Source organism: Akebia trifoliata, chromosome 6 (genome assembly GCF_017979445.1).
Source record: "Akebia trifoliata isolate Shusen 1 chromosome 6, ASM1797944v1, whole genome shotgun sequence".
NCBI classification, from domain to species: Eukaryota; Viridiplantae; Streptophyta; class Magnoliopsida; order Ranunculales; family Lardizabalaceae; genus Akebia; species Akebia trifoliata.
In genome coordinates this window covers 1,467,574-1,481,217 of record NC_141380.1, presented here as the reverse complement: position 1 = coordinate 1,481,217, position 13,644 = coordinate 1,467,574, and the positions used below count along the sequence as shown (strand labels likewise).

The 13,644-nt window shown below is 35.6% G+C and overlaps 1 protein-coding gene across 1 annotated transcript; it reads left to right on the top strand.

Moving 5' to 3' along the window:
• The first annotated feature begins 6,123 nt into the window (after positions 1–6,123).
• On the top strand, positions 6,124–13,185 carry LOC147399453 (histone-lysine N-methyltransferase ATXR3-like protein). Its single transcript, XM_086444817.1, has 6 exons — positions 6,124–6,973; positions 7,338–7,535; positions 7,754–8,036; positions 11,923–12,085; positions 12,448–12,671; positions 12,801–13,185. Exons 1-5 carry the CDS (start codon positions 6,277–6,279, stop codon positions 12,652–12,654), a joined length of 1,548 nt encoding a protein of 515 aa, XP_086300943.1. The 5' UTR covers positions 6,124–6,276; the 3' UTR covers positions 12,655–12,671; positions 12,801–13,185.
• Positions 13,186–13,644: the final 459 nt, after the last annotated feature.

Here is a 13,644-nt window from a genome sequence, read left to right as displayed (position 1 = left end):
ATACCCTCCATATTTTGAGGAAAAATGCTGAACTACTTACCTCGATACTGCATTGAGCTGACGTGGCAATGTATAGAGTATCATAGAAAAAAATTTACTTGTATCTCGAGAAAAGAAATCTATGGTTATTTGTGCATTGTCAATCAGGGAAGAGTTGAATGCAATGTCCAACGAAGTTAGTGTAGCACACCATTTTGAGACACGTGCCCATATATTTTCAAGGAAATAAGAAAATGTTGAACTGACTTCGTTCGACACTACGTAGGCGTTTGGATAGGACTCCTTGGCTACTTCTGACTCTTGCGGGGAGTTAGAAGTCGTTTGGATGCATTTGTATGAACTACTCTTTCGAAGAGTTACTCCGCGCAAGAGTAAGAAATTACTCTTTATGAAGAAGTCAAGAAAACCTATTTCTCAAAACTCTTCTTGCGGGGAGTCAAAATCTAACGGTTCGTTTTACCAAAATACCCCTAACTTTATTAATTTTCTATGAAAATATTTCTAATTCATTTGCCCTTAAATCAAACAAAAGAAACATTTATTAATATTAATTTTTTTTTTTTTAATTTTGAGTATAATGGATTTAAACACATTATATTAATATTTAATATTTAAAATATTATATTATATAATATTTATTATATTATATTATATTAATATTTATAGTTAAACACATTATATTAATATTTAATATTTAAAATATTATATTATATTATATTAATATTTATTATATTATATTATATTAATATTTATAGTTAAAATGTTAAAACAATATAGTTTGAAGGCATATTATGACACTAAAAGACAGTCTGTCAATTTTTTTTTTAAATTTTGAGTATAATGGATTTAAACACATTATATTAATATTTAATATTTAAAATATTATATTATATTATATTAATATTTATTATATTATATTATATTAATACTTATAGTTAAAATGTAAAAAACAGTATAGTTTGAAGGCGCATCTTATGACACTAAAAGACAGTCTGTCAATTTTTTTTTTAATATTATGTCAAAAATAGTCAGTCAAATTTTTTTTTAAATTTTAAATATAATAGATTTAAACATATTATATTAATATTTAATATTTAAAATATTATACTATATTATATTAATATTTATTATATTATATTATATTAATATTTATAGTTAAAATGTCAAAAACAATATAGTTTGAAGGCATATTATGACACTAAAAGATAAAAAACAGTAACTGGTATAATATAAGGGTATTCTAGTCTTTTTTCTAGAAGTCATGAGAAGTCAGTATGGTTCCCAAACAAACTTCCAGCACAAAAGTACTTCTGCCAGTACTTCATAGAGTTGATTGCCAAACGCCATTTCTGCACATAATTACTTTTCCAGCTCCTCCATAGAGTACTTCAGCTCCTGTTCTTTGGAAGAGTAGTTCTGCTCCTGGTATCCAAACAGGCCCTACATTTCGCTGACGTGACAGTGTGCAGAGAACTATAGGTTTATAAGTCATGCTGGAGACCTAGAAATTCATTGCATTTCATACTGCATTGGCATAGAGGTGTGTATAAAATCATAGATACTTTTCACTCGTATCTCAATGAAAAGCATCTATGGTTTCTTACACACATCCAAGTCAACATTGTGTGAAACACAGTTAATCTTTAGGTCACTTCAGCAATTTCCTAGATTAATTCCTTATATCTCGAGAAAACAAATATGTGATTCTCTTCTCATTGCAACAAAGTGTCGAAGGTAGTTTAAAACGATTCAAAGAAAAATATTGAACATACAAAAACACTTAAAAAGACATTTGTCAATAAGCACTAAACCATTGATCTTTTTTCCTTATATCTAGAGGAAAAAATGAAAAATGTTGAAATGATTACACAAGGGCATTGTGATGATGTAGAGGTATGCACAAAATCATAAATGATTTTTCTCAAGATACAAGTGAAAACGTATGGTTCACGAGATGCCCTGCACAATCACTCCAACACGATTAAAAAAAGTATGGTTCTATACACATTGCCGCATCAGCTAAGTGTGTTTTTGAGTCAATCTAGAATGACTCATATTTAAATTAGAGACACCCCACCATGCTTCAGTGAATATTTAAGATGAGTCGTTCAAATTTACTCAAAAAAAAGTACTCATTGATGTGGTAGTGCGTACAAAATCATTGATTAATTTTTCTTGGTAATGGACAGAGAACCATAGATTTTTTTTTTTCTCGAGATATAAAGAAAACAATCAATGGTTCTGTGCATACTACCACGTCAATGAGTGTCTTTTCTGAGTTAGTTTAGCATTTTTCATTTTTAAGATATCCCCTATTTTTTTTGTTAAAAAATGATGACATATACACCTTCTCTTATAAATTAATTAATTAACTAGAGTTTACCCATGCCAATACACAGGCATCCTCTTTGGAGTTAATGGGGTATTAGAGAAAAAAATAATAAAGGTATTCTTGAAAAATAGGAAAAATAGGAAAAATAATAAGGTTGAAGAGGTAAAAGATGAAATAAAATAAAGTTGAGAATTTTCCACGAGATTCATCTCGTGGCATAAGTAAATCTTTAATTTGTATAAGGGATAAACATCAGGAAGACATTATCATGTTTTATTATATAAATGAAAAATGATCTGTATATGCTTATCTTCAAGCATTAATGAAGAAACCCTCAAGATTTTTCCTAAAAAGAATCATCTTCAAGCTCTTCAATCTTTATTTATTTTTATTTTTTTAATTATTAATTATTAATAAAGGTTATTTGGGTTTCAACAAGATCCCAACTATAATTACAACCTAAGAAACAATTTTCTAAACTTATCATTCTCTAAGATCATGTGAAGCTCATGACCCAAGTCCTCTGAGGAGGGTTCATAGATCGCCAAGAAGGAAGCTAGAGCATTCAGTGCTCTATTAGTTTCTCTAAATACATGTATACAGTAAAAAATCATGGAGAAAAAAAAAATTAAATAGTTATAATAAAGTAAATTGACTGAAATCCATCTTCTAATTTTAACCTTTTGATTTTATACAATTTCAACCTCACCTTAATTACTAAGTAAAAAATTATATATCTTGATAAATTTGGGGGGTTCAGTTCAAAATCAATTGACAATAAGTAGAGAGGCCCAAGAACTTATGAGGAGAGAGACAAGGCAATAAGTGTCTGATGTAGGACTAAACTCAACATATTTTACTATTCTAAATTTCATCCTATGATTAACTTTAAAAGTTCAATATTAGTCTTTTAAGTTTGAAGGTCGAAGGGGATATAATTCAAGGTTGAAGAGGATCTTAAAATATTTTTTGAAGGTCAAAGAAGATAAGTTGAAGAGTAAGGTAAAAAAATTATTATCTAAGAGGTTTATTTTGTATTGAAGTCATTTGTATTTATATATTAGAGATTAGAGATGACTAACATGTTTGACAAAGCAGATTGTAATTCAAATATTCACAAAAAATAAAAAATAAAAAAGATAAAAAACGTGGAGGGATATATCTGTAAATTTAAAAACTGATAAGGCAACGAGTTCAAACTCAGTGAGTAGGAAGTACACATAGGACCTATTAAAAAGCAGTTCCTTCCAAATTTTGAAGTGGGCAGCCCGCTTCTTCACTTTTCTTTTTTTTTAGCTTTGCTTTTCGAGAAAAATACAAAAATAATCATATACTTTGCCGAAATTAATGGTGCAATTGCCCAACCTCGTTTTAAGAAGATCATACATCTTTTCTAGAAAAAAAAAATTATATAAATTTAGGTTAATGATTTTCTTACTCGAATTTTTTCACTCTAATAGGCTGACATGACAAAGACAGAACAGTTGGTATTTTTCTTGTGTATCCCGAAGAAAATGATCTATGGTTTTGTATGCCCTTGTTACGTCAGCCGAGTACAAATCAAGTGAAAAAAAATTGAGTCAGAAAATCACGGCTCAATTGTTTTTACCAAACAGATATCCACATGGTGTCAACATTAGGGGTGTCAATTGAGCCCGTTGCCTCGTTAACGGAGAAGGCCCGCTCCAAATTTTTTTTATAAAAAAAGGGTAAGGACCTAACAATACACAAGCCAACTCAGCCGCTAGTATAATTTAGATACATATATTAAGCATAGATAGATCTACAATGTTATAGGTTGGGCGCCAGTGACCCATGAAGAATGACTCATGAGAAAACACACAATCTCAACCGTGAAAACATGAAATCCAATGATTGGAATTTACATGTATCCAAATAACACAAATCTTCTAGATACTTATTTTGAGGATAAATCTCAACAATTGGACTTTACGTTTACATAGTTGGGATCATATGTTTTTTCTACAAGTCATTTTTCATGAGTCCATTAATCCCAACTGTATGCTATTTTAAAGATAGATGAAACAAATATAAATAATAAGTTTACTTTCATTTCTCGCTATTTTATCAATTAGGTAGATACTAGCTCTTTATTTTGAAACAATTTCAAATGATTAAAAAATCCAGGAATTTAATTTTTCATATAAATTGTAGATGTGGGTCTGATTCGGTTCCACTAGGGTTGGACATAAGCGCCATTCGGTGGTCCGGATGCTGCTGTTCATTTGACACTCTCGTTGAAGGCGTGCCTGGAAGGCCCATCGACGTCGGCTGAAAAGCAGTAGTATCTTGCCGGGGACTTTGGAGAAGAGGTTAGTTCCGTGGAGAGGGGAAGAGGGCCAGGGGTGGACTCAAATCCATAGCTTGCTGGGCCTACTTATTTCGCTCCTGAACCTCGTCTCGGTAAAGTGGATTGAATCTCATCCCATCCAGCATAGGCGGGTAGAGTTCACTCATCCGGTAGTGAGGATCCAAAGGGTCGATGTAATTGAGAAGAAAGGAGGTGTAGTCAGGATCGATGTAATTGATTTACTGTGCAAGTACGGCAACTATGAGTAAACCATCACACAGGGAGAGGGAAGCCAACTCAGTTTACGGCATGAACTACTTAATCTCGATAGGGGTATATAACTAGCTAAGATATAGCCCACCCATTTGGGGTTGATTAGGGCTCAATCAAGTCTAGTCCAAACTCGTCCATTGACAGTCCTAATCAACATTTATTGTTCTACCTTTGCAACCTTCTTATGAACCTCAAATAAAATTTCATATCAAAAAATAGATTTATATTCAATGAAGTTCGTATTGAATCCTTTGATTGCACATGGAAAATAGGGTGGAAAATTAATTTCCATGAAAAATGACATTTTTCAAGTGTTTGATTGCACATGAAAATGGAAATTTATTTTTCACTTCAATCAAAAAGTCCACTAAAACATGGATTTCATTTTCCCACCCATATGGGTGAGAAAGTGAAATCCACCCATATTTTTCATTCTCAATTTTTTCACACTTATATCTTCTTCTTCACCACCACCACTACCATTACACTAACCTCGTCGTCGTCACCTTCATTGTCGCTGTTGCCGTCATCACCATCTCCGACCACCTTTCCCCTCTCTCTCTCTCTCCATCTCTCACCTCCGCCACCACCACGACAACGTTCTCCCCTCATCTTCTTCCTCACTTATCTCCGTCGCTATTGTCGCCACCGCCACCACCACCGTCGCTATCACGACCATTGCCACCGTCACCACCACCGTCGCCACTGCCGCTATCGCTACCACCGCCACCACCACTCATCTTCTTCCTCTCCCCCTCCTTTCATCTTCTTTCTCCTCCTCTCTTTTTTCTTTTTCCTCATTTAATTTTCCCATGATTTTATCCAAGTAAAATCAAACAATAGAATTTGATTTTCCAACCCTATTTATTTTCCATCACAATTTTTTCATAGATTTCAAATTTCATGGAAAGTCGTTTTCCATGCAATCAACACATACCTTAAGAGTCTGTTTGATTGTATGGAAATTGAATATCCATGGATTTGACATTGAATATTTTATAAACAATTATCCTAGAGTTTTAAGAGCTTGAAAATTGCATTTTTTTTTGGGAGAAAATTGCATTTAGGTCATGTACGAATTAGTTTTCCAGTGTAGACCTTAGTCAGAGGAATGTCATCAATTTATAAACATAGTGGGGCCTCTAAAAGATTTACCAAAACGTTGAGGGTTATGTGTAAATCACCCATTATCCCTGGGTTTCGTCTTTTTTTTTTTTTTCCAAGGATCCTTGTCCTCTTCTCCAAGCTCAGTCTCTCTACTCGACCATTTCTCTGTGTTTCGCTTCCACTCAAAACCCTACTCTCCTAATGGAAACTTTGTAGGGTTCAGGCTCGTCTCTGAAAACCCTAAAAGTCATCAATGGCGACAATGAACTTCGGCTGGTTTGGTGAAAACTGGTTTCAGAAACCCCCAAACCCTCTCTCTCTCATCACTCCCATCTCATTCAACCACATCCATCTCCCCAAATCCTCAAACCATCCAAATTTCGCTTTCATCAGCGGTTCCAATGTCTTTGGAAAGCCAAAAAAACCCGAAAAACCGCCTGAATCCTCTGGAAAGTACAAACGCATGGTCGATCAGTTCTTCTGGGAGTGCGAAACCCTCCCCGATCATCGACACACCCCAGAAGTCGAAAGAATTCTCAACGAAGATCCAATTTTTGAGAAAAAGGAGAATCCAAGCGAGGAAGAGATTAAAGAGAACGCTCAATGGTGGGAGGAGTTTAGAAAGAGCCCCGTCATTAAGTTCTTGAGGCGAGCGGAGCAAATTGCGGATAAAATTAATGAGATGGAGCTCAAAGAGAATGAATTTCCATACATGAAAGAGGATCGAAAGCTTTGGAAGGCTTTACCTCATGTGCCTGGGTTGGACGGACGGCCAATGCCTCGAAAATCTATTAAAACGCGTAAGGAGTCGGACGATAAGTTTTGGGATTTTGCAAGGCAGTTCTTTTTTGGGTTATGGGGCTTCAAGCAGAGGTCATACCCTCCAGGAAGGCCAATTGATGTTGCCCAGGCAATTGGGTATAAGCGACTCGAGAAGCGTTACTACGATTGTAAGTTTGAGCATTAGAATTTTAGAATTTCTCATTTTAATCTAAGATTCTGATTTTGTGTGATTTATTGTCTGTAATGTAACATATGAAGATTGAATTTTAAGGATTGGTTTAGTGTAAATGAAATATAGGTGTGGTGGAACATGATTCATTTCGCCAACTCCCGATATTTGGGATAAGGCTTTGATGATGATGAACCATTTAAAAGAATGGTGCAGATGCAACTTATGTCATCCCTTAAATATAATATGTAGCTGCCCCTCCAACCCACCCACCCCCCCCCCCCCCCCCCCCACACACATTGTATTAGTTGTCGTTTATGAGTTTTACTTGTAGAATGTTGGTTCTTGTTATTTTGTTGTAGTTATCATGAGGAGTGGTGGTTGGTACTATAAGGATCGATTGGGTCGTACAAGGGGACCTTTGGAGTTGATAACACTTAAAACTGCTTGGGGAGCTGGAATAATTGATAAGGACACCTTCATTTGGGGTGAAGACATGGATGAATGGGCACCTATTCACATGATTTACGGCTTGGAAAAAGCAATTGCCACTTGGGAAGGTTTGTAAAGTGTTCCATTTGCATATTTATTACTAGCAATGGTGTTATATGTAGATGTACTTGGGAAGGTTTGCAAAGTAACTCGAATTACTTAGGAAAACCTCTATTATTATCTGATAAGCATGCTTTGAACCGAAAAGTGTGATTGTGTCTAAGAAAAATTGTTCATTAGCATATAATATGCAAAAGTCTTGATCTAGTATTTTTGGTTATCTCAGTTAGACTAGGCGCTGCTGCAACAGCTTTCATTCATAAACTAAAGAGAGGTATACCTCCCTGGGTTCCTGTCAAGGGGCATGAGAAGAAGACCTACAAGCAGCTCCAAGAAGAAGCCATTGAGAGCAAGAAACGTGATTTAGCTGTACTAGAAGCAAATGGTGGCATTTGGCCTGGAGTAAAAACTCCTAGTCATGCTTTGTTTCTATGGGCAAGTGGTTCTGAACTGACCACGATGTTGGAAGCTGACCATATGCCTAACAAATACATCCCCAAAGATATTAGGTATAACTTCGTTCTTCATCCTTTCTTCTTTTGTTTTCTCCTGTATAATGTACTTCCAAGCTAGGGGTGCAAATGGTTTGGTGCAAGAGAAATTTTGTTCAGGCCAGTATTTGAAATATCATTGGTTGGGATTTTTTGGGCTCATACCCATTTATGCCCTTGTTTGTACTAACTATTGTTTCTACTGTTAAGTTATTGCTATAGCTTGGTCTATGTTAAGTTTGAAAACTTCATTAACTTCTCTGTCCTACTTCATTTATCTGGGAGTGGCAAATAGTTGTAAAATTGCCGTGCAATGTACAGTGCCGTTATTTTCTTCCTCTTAGGGATGTTACGTACTTTCTCGTGAGAACATATTTTAGATGCATCATGTACTTCACTTTGATTATCTTAGCTCAAACTCTTATAAAAAAAATGAGGAAAAAAATACTTGCATGGGGCAGGTATACTTTTAGATAAAGATTTCACAGTGTTGTGATGTTTGGAGAGTAACCACTAGGCCTTTCCCTACTCACTAGCTTTAGGAGAGGATGGGGTTAACTTTATCAGGCCTTGCACATCCGAAGTGGGAGTAGATGAGTGCATCAAAAGACAATTTTGAGAAAAATTATATTAATTGCTATAGGAAATTCTTGATGGGTAAAGGATCATCGTAGTGTAGGATGCTTAAATGGGCATCTAGAAAATTAGAGTTGACAGGTTCATGCATGACAAGGTTCTATAGAAAGAAATAAGACAATGATGAATTATTGAATTTGCAATGGTACGTGATTTGTCATGATGCATTGACTGAGTGTAGCAGAGATGTGGATGAGTGGAAAACTAGGAATGACAAGGAAATGCAGCCATTCGGGAAAAATGTAGGGGTAGCTCCAATTGATGATAAACTATGAGAAAGTTGAACGAGATGGTTTGGTCATTTGCAATGGAGGCTGATTACTGCCCCAATTTGAGGGAATTTGCAAGTTGAATGGTAAATTAAGATTCGTTCAGCCGACCCTATATTTGGGATGGGACTTTGATGATGAGGATATGATTTTAGGCCTATTAGTTTAGTGGAATCGGTGTACAAGATGATCTCCAAGGTGCTGACAAATAGATTGAAAGAAGTTTTGAAGAAAGTAATTGGCTTTGAACAAGGTGCATTCCTTAGGGGAAGACAAATTCTGAATGGTATTTTAATGGCTAATGAATGTCTAGATTTTAAGATTAAAGATAAGAAGGTGGGGCTAATAGGAAAAATCGATATGCAAAAGGCCTATGATCATGTGAGCTGGGATTTTTTGAAGTATATGTTGGGTAGGATGGGATTTGGTTCTAAGTGGATTGGGTGGATTATGAAGTGTGTAGCTTCGGTTTCTTTTTCTATCTTAGCCAATGGTAGTCCGACAGGGTATTTTAGGAGCTCCAGGGGATTGAGATAAGGTGATCCGTTATCCCCATTTTTATTTCTTATAGTGATAGAGGCCTTGGGGAAACTGTTCAGGAGGGGAGTTGAGATAGGGAGGTTATCCGGTTTTAGAGTAAACATTGAGGACCCCTTGATTTCGTACCTGCAATTCGCAGATGACACCTTAGTGTTTTTAAATCGTTCTAGAGAACAAGTGAAAGCTCTTTGGGTTTTATTATGTTGCTTTGAAGCAATTTCAAGTTTGCATGTCAATCTGCAGAAAAACAAGTTGTTTGGTGTTGGTGAAGTGTCGAACCTTTCAGTCTTAGCAAATACTTGGGGGTGCAATAGTGATACGCTCCCTTCTTCCTATTTAGGTTTACCTTTAGGGGCTCTGTATTGTAGTAAAAACATCTAAGAGGGAATTATCGAGAAGATGGGAAAAGAAATTGAGTATTTGGAAGGCAAAATATATCTCCAAAGGGGGTAAGGTTACGTTGATTAAAAGTACTTTAACGAGTGTTCCGATTTACTTCCTATCTCTGTTCTCATTGCCTAAATCGGTGGAAGTTAAGATTGAAAGACTCATGAAGAATTTTCTGTGGAATGATAATAATAGTGGTAGAACATATCATTTGGTGAATTGGAAGATGGTTTGCACTTAAAAAAAGAATAGAGGCTTGGGATTAGAGGGTTAAGATTAACAAACAAAGCTATCCTAGGCAAGTGGCTTTGGAGATTCGAGGGAGAAAGAGACAACTTGTGGAGGAGGGTGTTTCAGGCTAAATGTGGAGAGAAAAGGTTTGGTTGGTATAGTGATGAGGTTAAAGGAACTTATGGGTGTATTGTGTGAAGAGGTATACTAAAGGGTGTTGATAATTTTGATAGAGAGATTAGATTCAAAGTTGGGTTGGGGGACAATGTTAGATTTTGGGAGGATTTTTTGTGCGGAACTTCATCTCTGTTTATTCAATTTCCATCTTTATACGCTTGTTCTTTGAAAAAAAAAAACTTAGTAAGACAGTGTCTAATTCGAGAAGGCAACACGGATTCTTGGGATCTGAGATTCAAGAGGAATTTTAATGATTGGGAATTGACGGAGGTTACATATCTTCTTGATCTCCTTAATTCGATCCAATTAAGAGAAAACGAGCAGGATAGAAGGGTATGGTTTAAGGCTACGAATAAGAAGTTTTCTGTCAAGTATTTCTATTATTGCTTGCTTCCGTCGTGTGAGGTATCTTTCTCTCCATCTATCATTTGGTCCGTTCTTGTTCCTTCTAAGGTATCTTTCTTTTTATGGCTTGTCTTTTTGGGTAGAATCCTCACCTTGAATAATTTGATTTGTCGGGAGTGGATTACCCCAAAATTTTGTCATCTTTGTTTGAGGGATGGGGAGTCCGTCAACCACATTCTTATTCATTGTTCTTTCTCCCATGTTATTTTGGATGTTCTTCTTGTCTCGTTTCCAGGTGAATTGGGTTATTTCTTTATCTTTCTTTGCACTTTTAAAGGACTGGAATTTCAATATTTTCTCTTCTAGAAAGGGGTATTTTTGGGTTATCCTTCCTTTCGCCATTACTTAGGGTCTCTAGAGAGAGTGCAGCAACAGGGTGTTCCATAGCAAGAAGAGCTTGTCTCACACGGTGATTTTAGAGATTTTAGGATTTCTTTTCTTTTGGTCAAAGATGAGTAAAGACTTTGCGGGAGTGTGCTTCCAAGATTCTGTTTTTAATTGGAAAACCTTTTGTGACTCGTTGTAACCCCCTGCTAGGCGTGTATTTTTTTTTTTTTTCTTCTTTTTTTTTCTTGTTGGTTTTTCTTGTTATGTTGTTTGGGGGCAATCTCAGCCTCCTCTTCTCCTTTTCTTCAATATTAAAATTTATATTTATCAAAAAAAAAAAAAAATGTATACTTCAATGTATATGGACCCCACTCCCTTTATCCCCCACATGAAGTGTTATTGAGATTTAATCTCTCTATGAATCTTGAGAACAACTTTTAATTTTATTGTCTTTCCACATCTCTTCCTTTCCAAGAAAATCCTTCCACCTTTATTGCATTTCCTCGTCTACCCCTCTTTCCAAGACAACCCTTCCAACGTCATTGTATTTCTTCTTCCTCGTCCTTTATTGAAAAATAGGATTCATGTTGCCTACCCAAAAATGGTTTGAATGGGGCATACAATGATGAATGAAGTTTCTAGATTAATTTGCGAGGTGAAATTAATATTTTTGAGTGAACCCGAATGATATTATTCTTCTCAGGAGCATGTATTGCCTTTTTGTGTTTGTAACTTGTTGAGGTTAATGACCGTCCTTGATGAAAAACAATATTGCCATTTCATCTATAAGATTTTGCTTGTTAGTCATAGCTTTCTCATGTTTCATGACTTTAAATTATTGCTCAATATCTGTTTAGAATGATGGTAGCACATCCAACCTCAGTATTATTTGACTACTTAAGAAAGTTGTTTTGATGGCTTACATGTGGCAGGATCCAACTGGCTAAAGCTATCCCAGGTTTAAGGCCATGGGAGGTTCTAAGCATTGAACAAGCAATGGATAAAATTACATATAGTGGAGAGTGGTATCGTGAACCATTCGGTACATACACAACCGGTCCTCCATATATCAGGCATTGGAATAATGATGTCTTGGTAATTTTATGCTTCCATCTCTCGTTAGCTTTGGTTTATGGATTTTCTGCTTGTTTTACACTTGACTATTTAGTCTGAATTAATTACAAATGCTTCAAAGTTTCTGGTGATGTTATCATCACTGAGTGTAGTTAGAATAAATTCTTTCTTTTCTCGACAATGACAGTAAAACAGGACATATTTCGAGTTAAGCAGTTGAACTCCCCCCTCTCTCCCTCCCTCCCTAGAAAACTGTTCATATGCGATCTGTATAATATACTGAACTCCATTTATTTATGTCTTAAACCCTATTAATATCCTGGCTTAGCAAGCTTATTTTACTTTGAAGCTATGTGATGTTCTTTATCTTTGTTTTTGTGCAGAGAGTGTTTCAGATTTTCCACAACCTGAGCCAACGGGTTTACGACAAGTTGGAGAGGACAATCCCTGGTTTTAGCGAAGTTATGGACAAAGTCCGTGCTGATGTTGCTGCAAGGGATGCACGGAAGAAGGCGATAAGAAAGGCAGATAAGAAGGCCGAAGAGATCGCTCTCTATGGCCGACCTCCAACGGATCAACGCACTCTGTAGTCTCCTAAGTGTACGAGGTAAACAACAATTCGGCGTCTCCTTTTTCTTCATCTCATCTTTTCGTTTACCATTGCGATGGTCTTTGGATTTCATGACCGATTAACTCTACTCCTTTTTTCTGGTCTGTGCTGGCTGATCATTTTCAGTACTTGCTTTGTGCAAACATGAAGAAAGCCTAGGAATGCACGTCTTTGCGCGAGGGATTTTTTTTTAATAGGCTCCCTTGTTGTCGATCTCATTGATATCAGCCATCTAAGGTATCTCAAAGAGATCAAAACGAAGAGAAAAATTTTCCATGCATGGATAGCTAAGGGAACTCCACTTCAAACAGGATGAAGTTGTATTTTTTCACTACCATAAACTTGCCACCTTGTAATTTGTTGTTCTAACCGCATGGTTAAATGAAACTGGGCCTTTGTGATGTTCAAAGAACCCGATATCCTGAACTTATGGTGGTATTATTATTTGGGATAATTTTGTTATTTTAGAATACCTTTAGAATATATATTTGGATTATTGTGTTAAAGAGAATTGAGTACTAAAAATTTGCAAAATTGCCAAAGTTACTTGATTTCAACCATCTAACCAAGTTTCTCTTTTAAATTTTTCTAAATGTTTTAATTTTTTTTTTCTTTTTTAATGATTGGTTGGCTTCCAATAAAAATTGACTTACACAAAATTAGTACTATTATCAGGAAGCTTTGACCTGATATTTACAATGACATTTCATTGTGAAGTATAACTTTTTTTGGGTTGGGATCCTTTGACTCCTAAGAATGACTCATGAAAAAAACCAATGATCCCAATCCTTTAAACACAAAATACAATGGTTGAGATTTATGAGTATCTTGATAACACAAATCTCGGAGATATTTATCGTAAGGATAATCTCAATCATTGGATTTTGCATTTAAACGAGTGGGATCATGTGTTTTTTTCAGGAGTCATTCTTAGGAGTCAAGGGATCTGACCCAATTTTTATTTTTTATT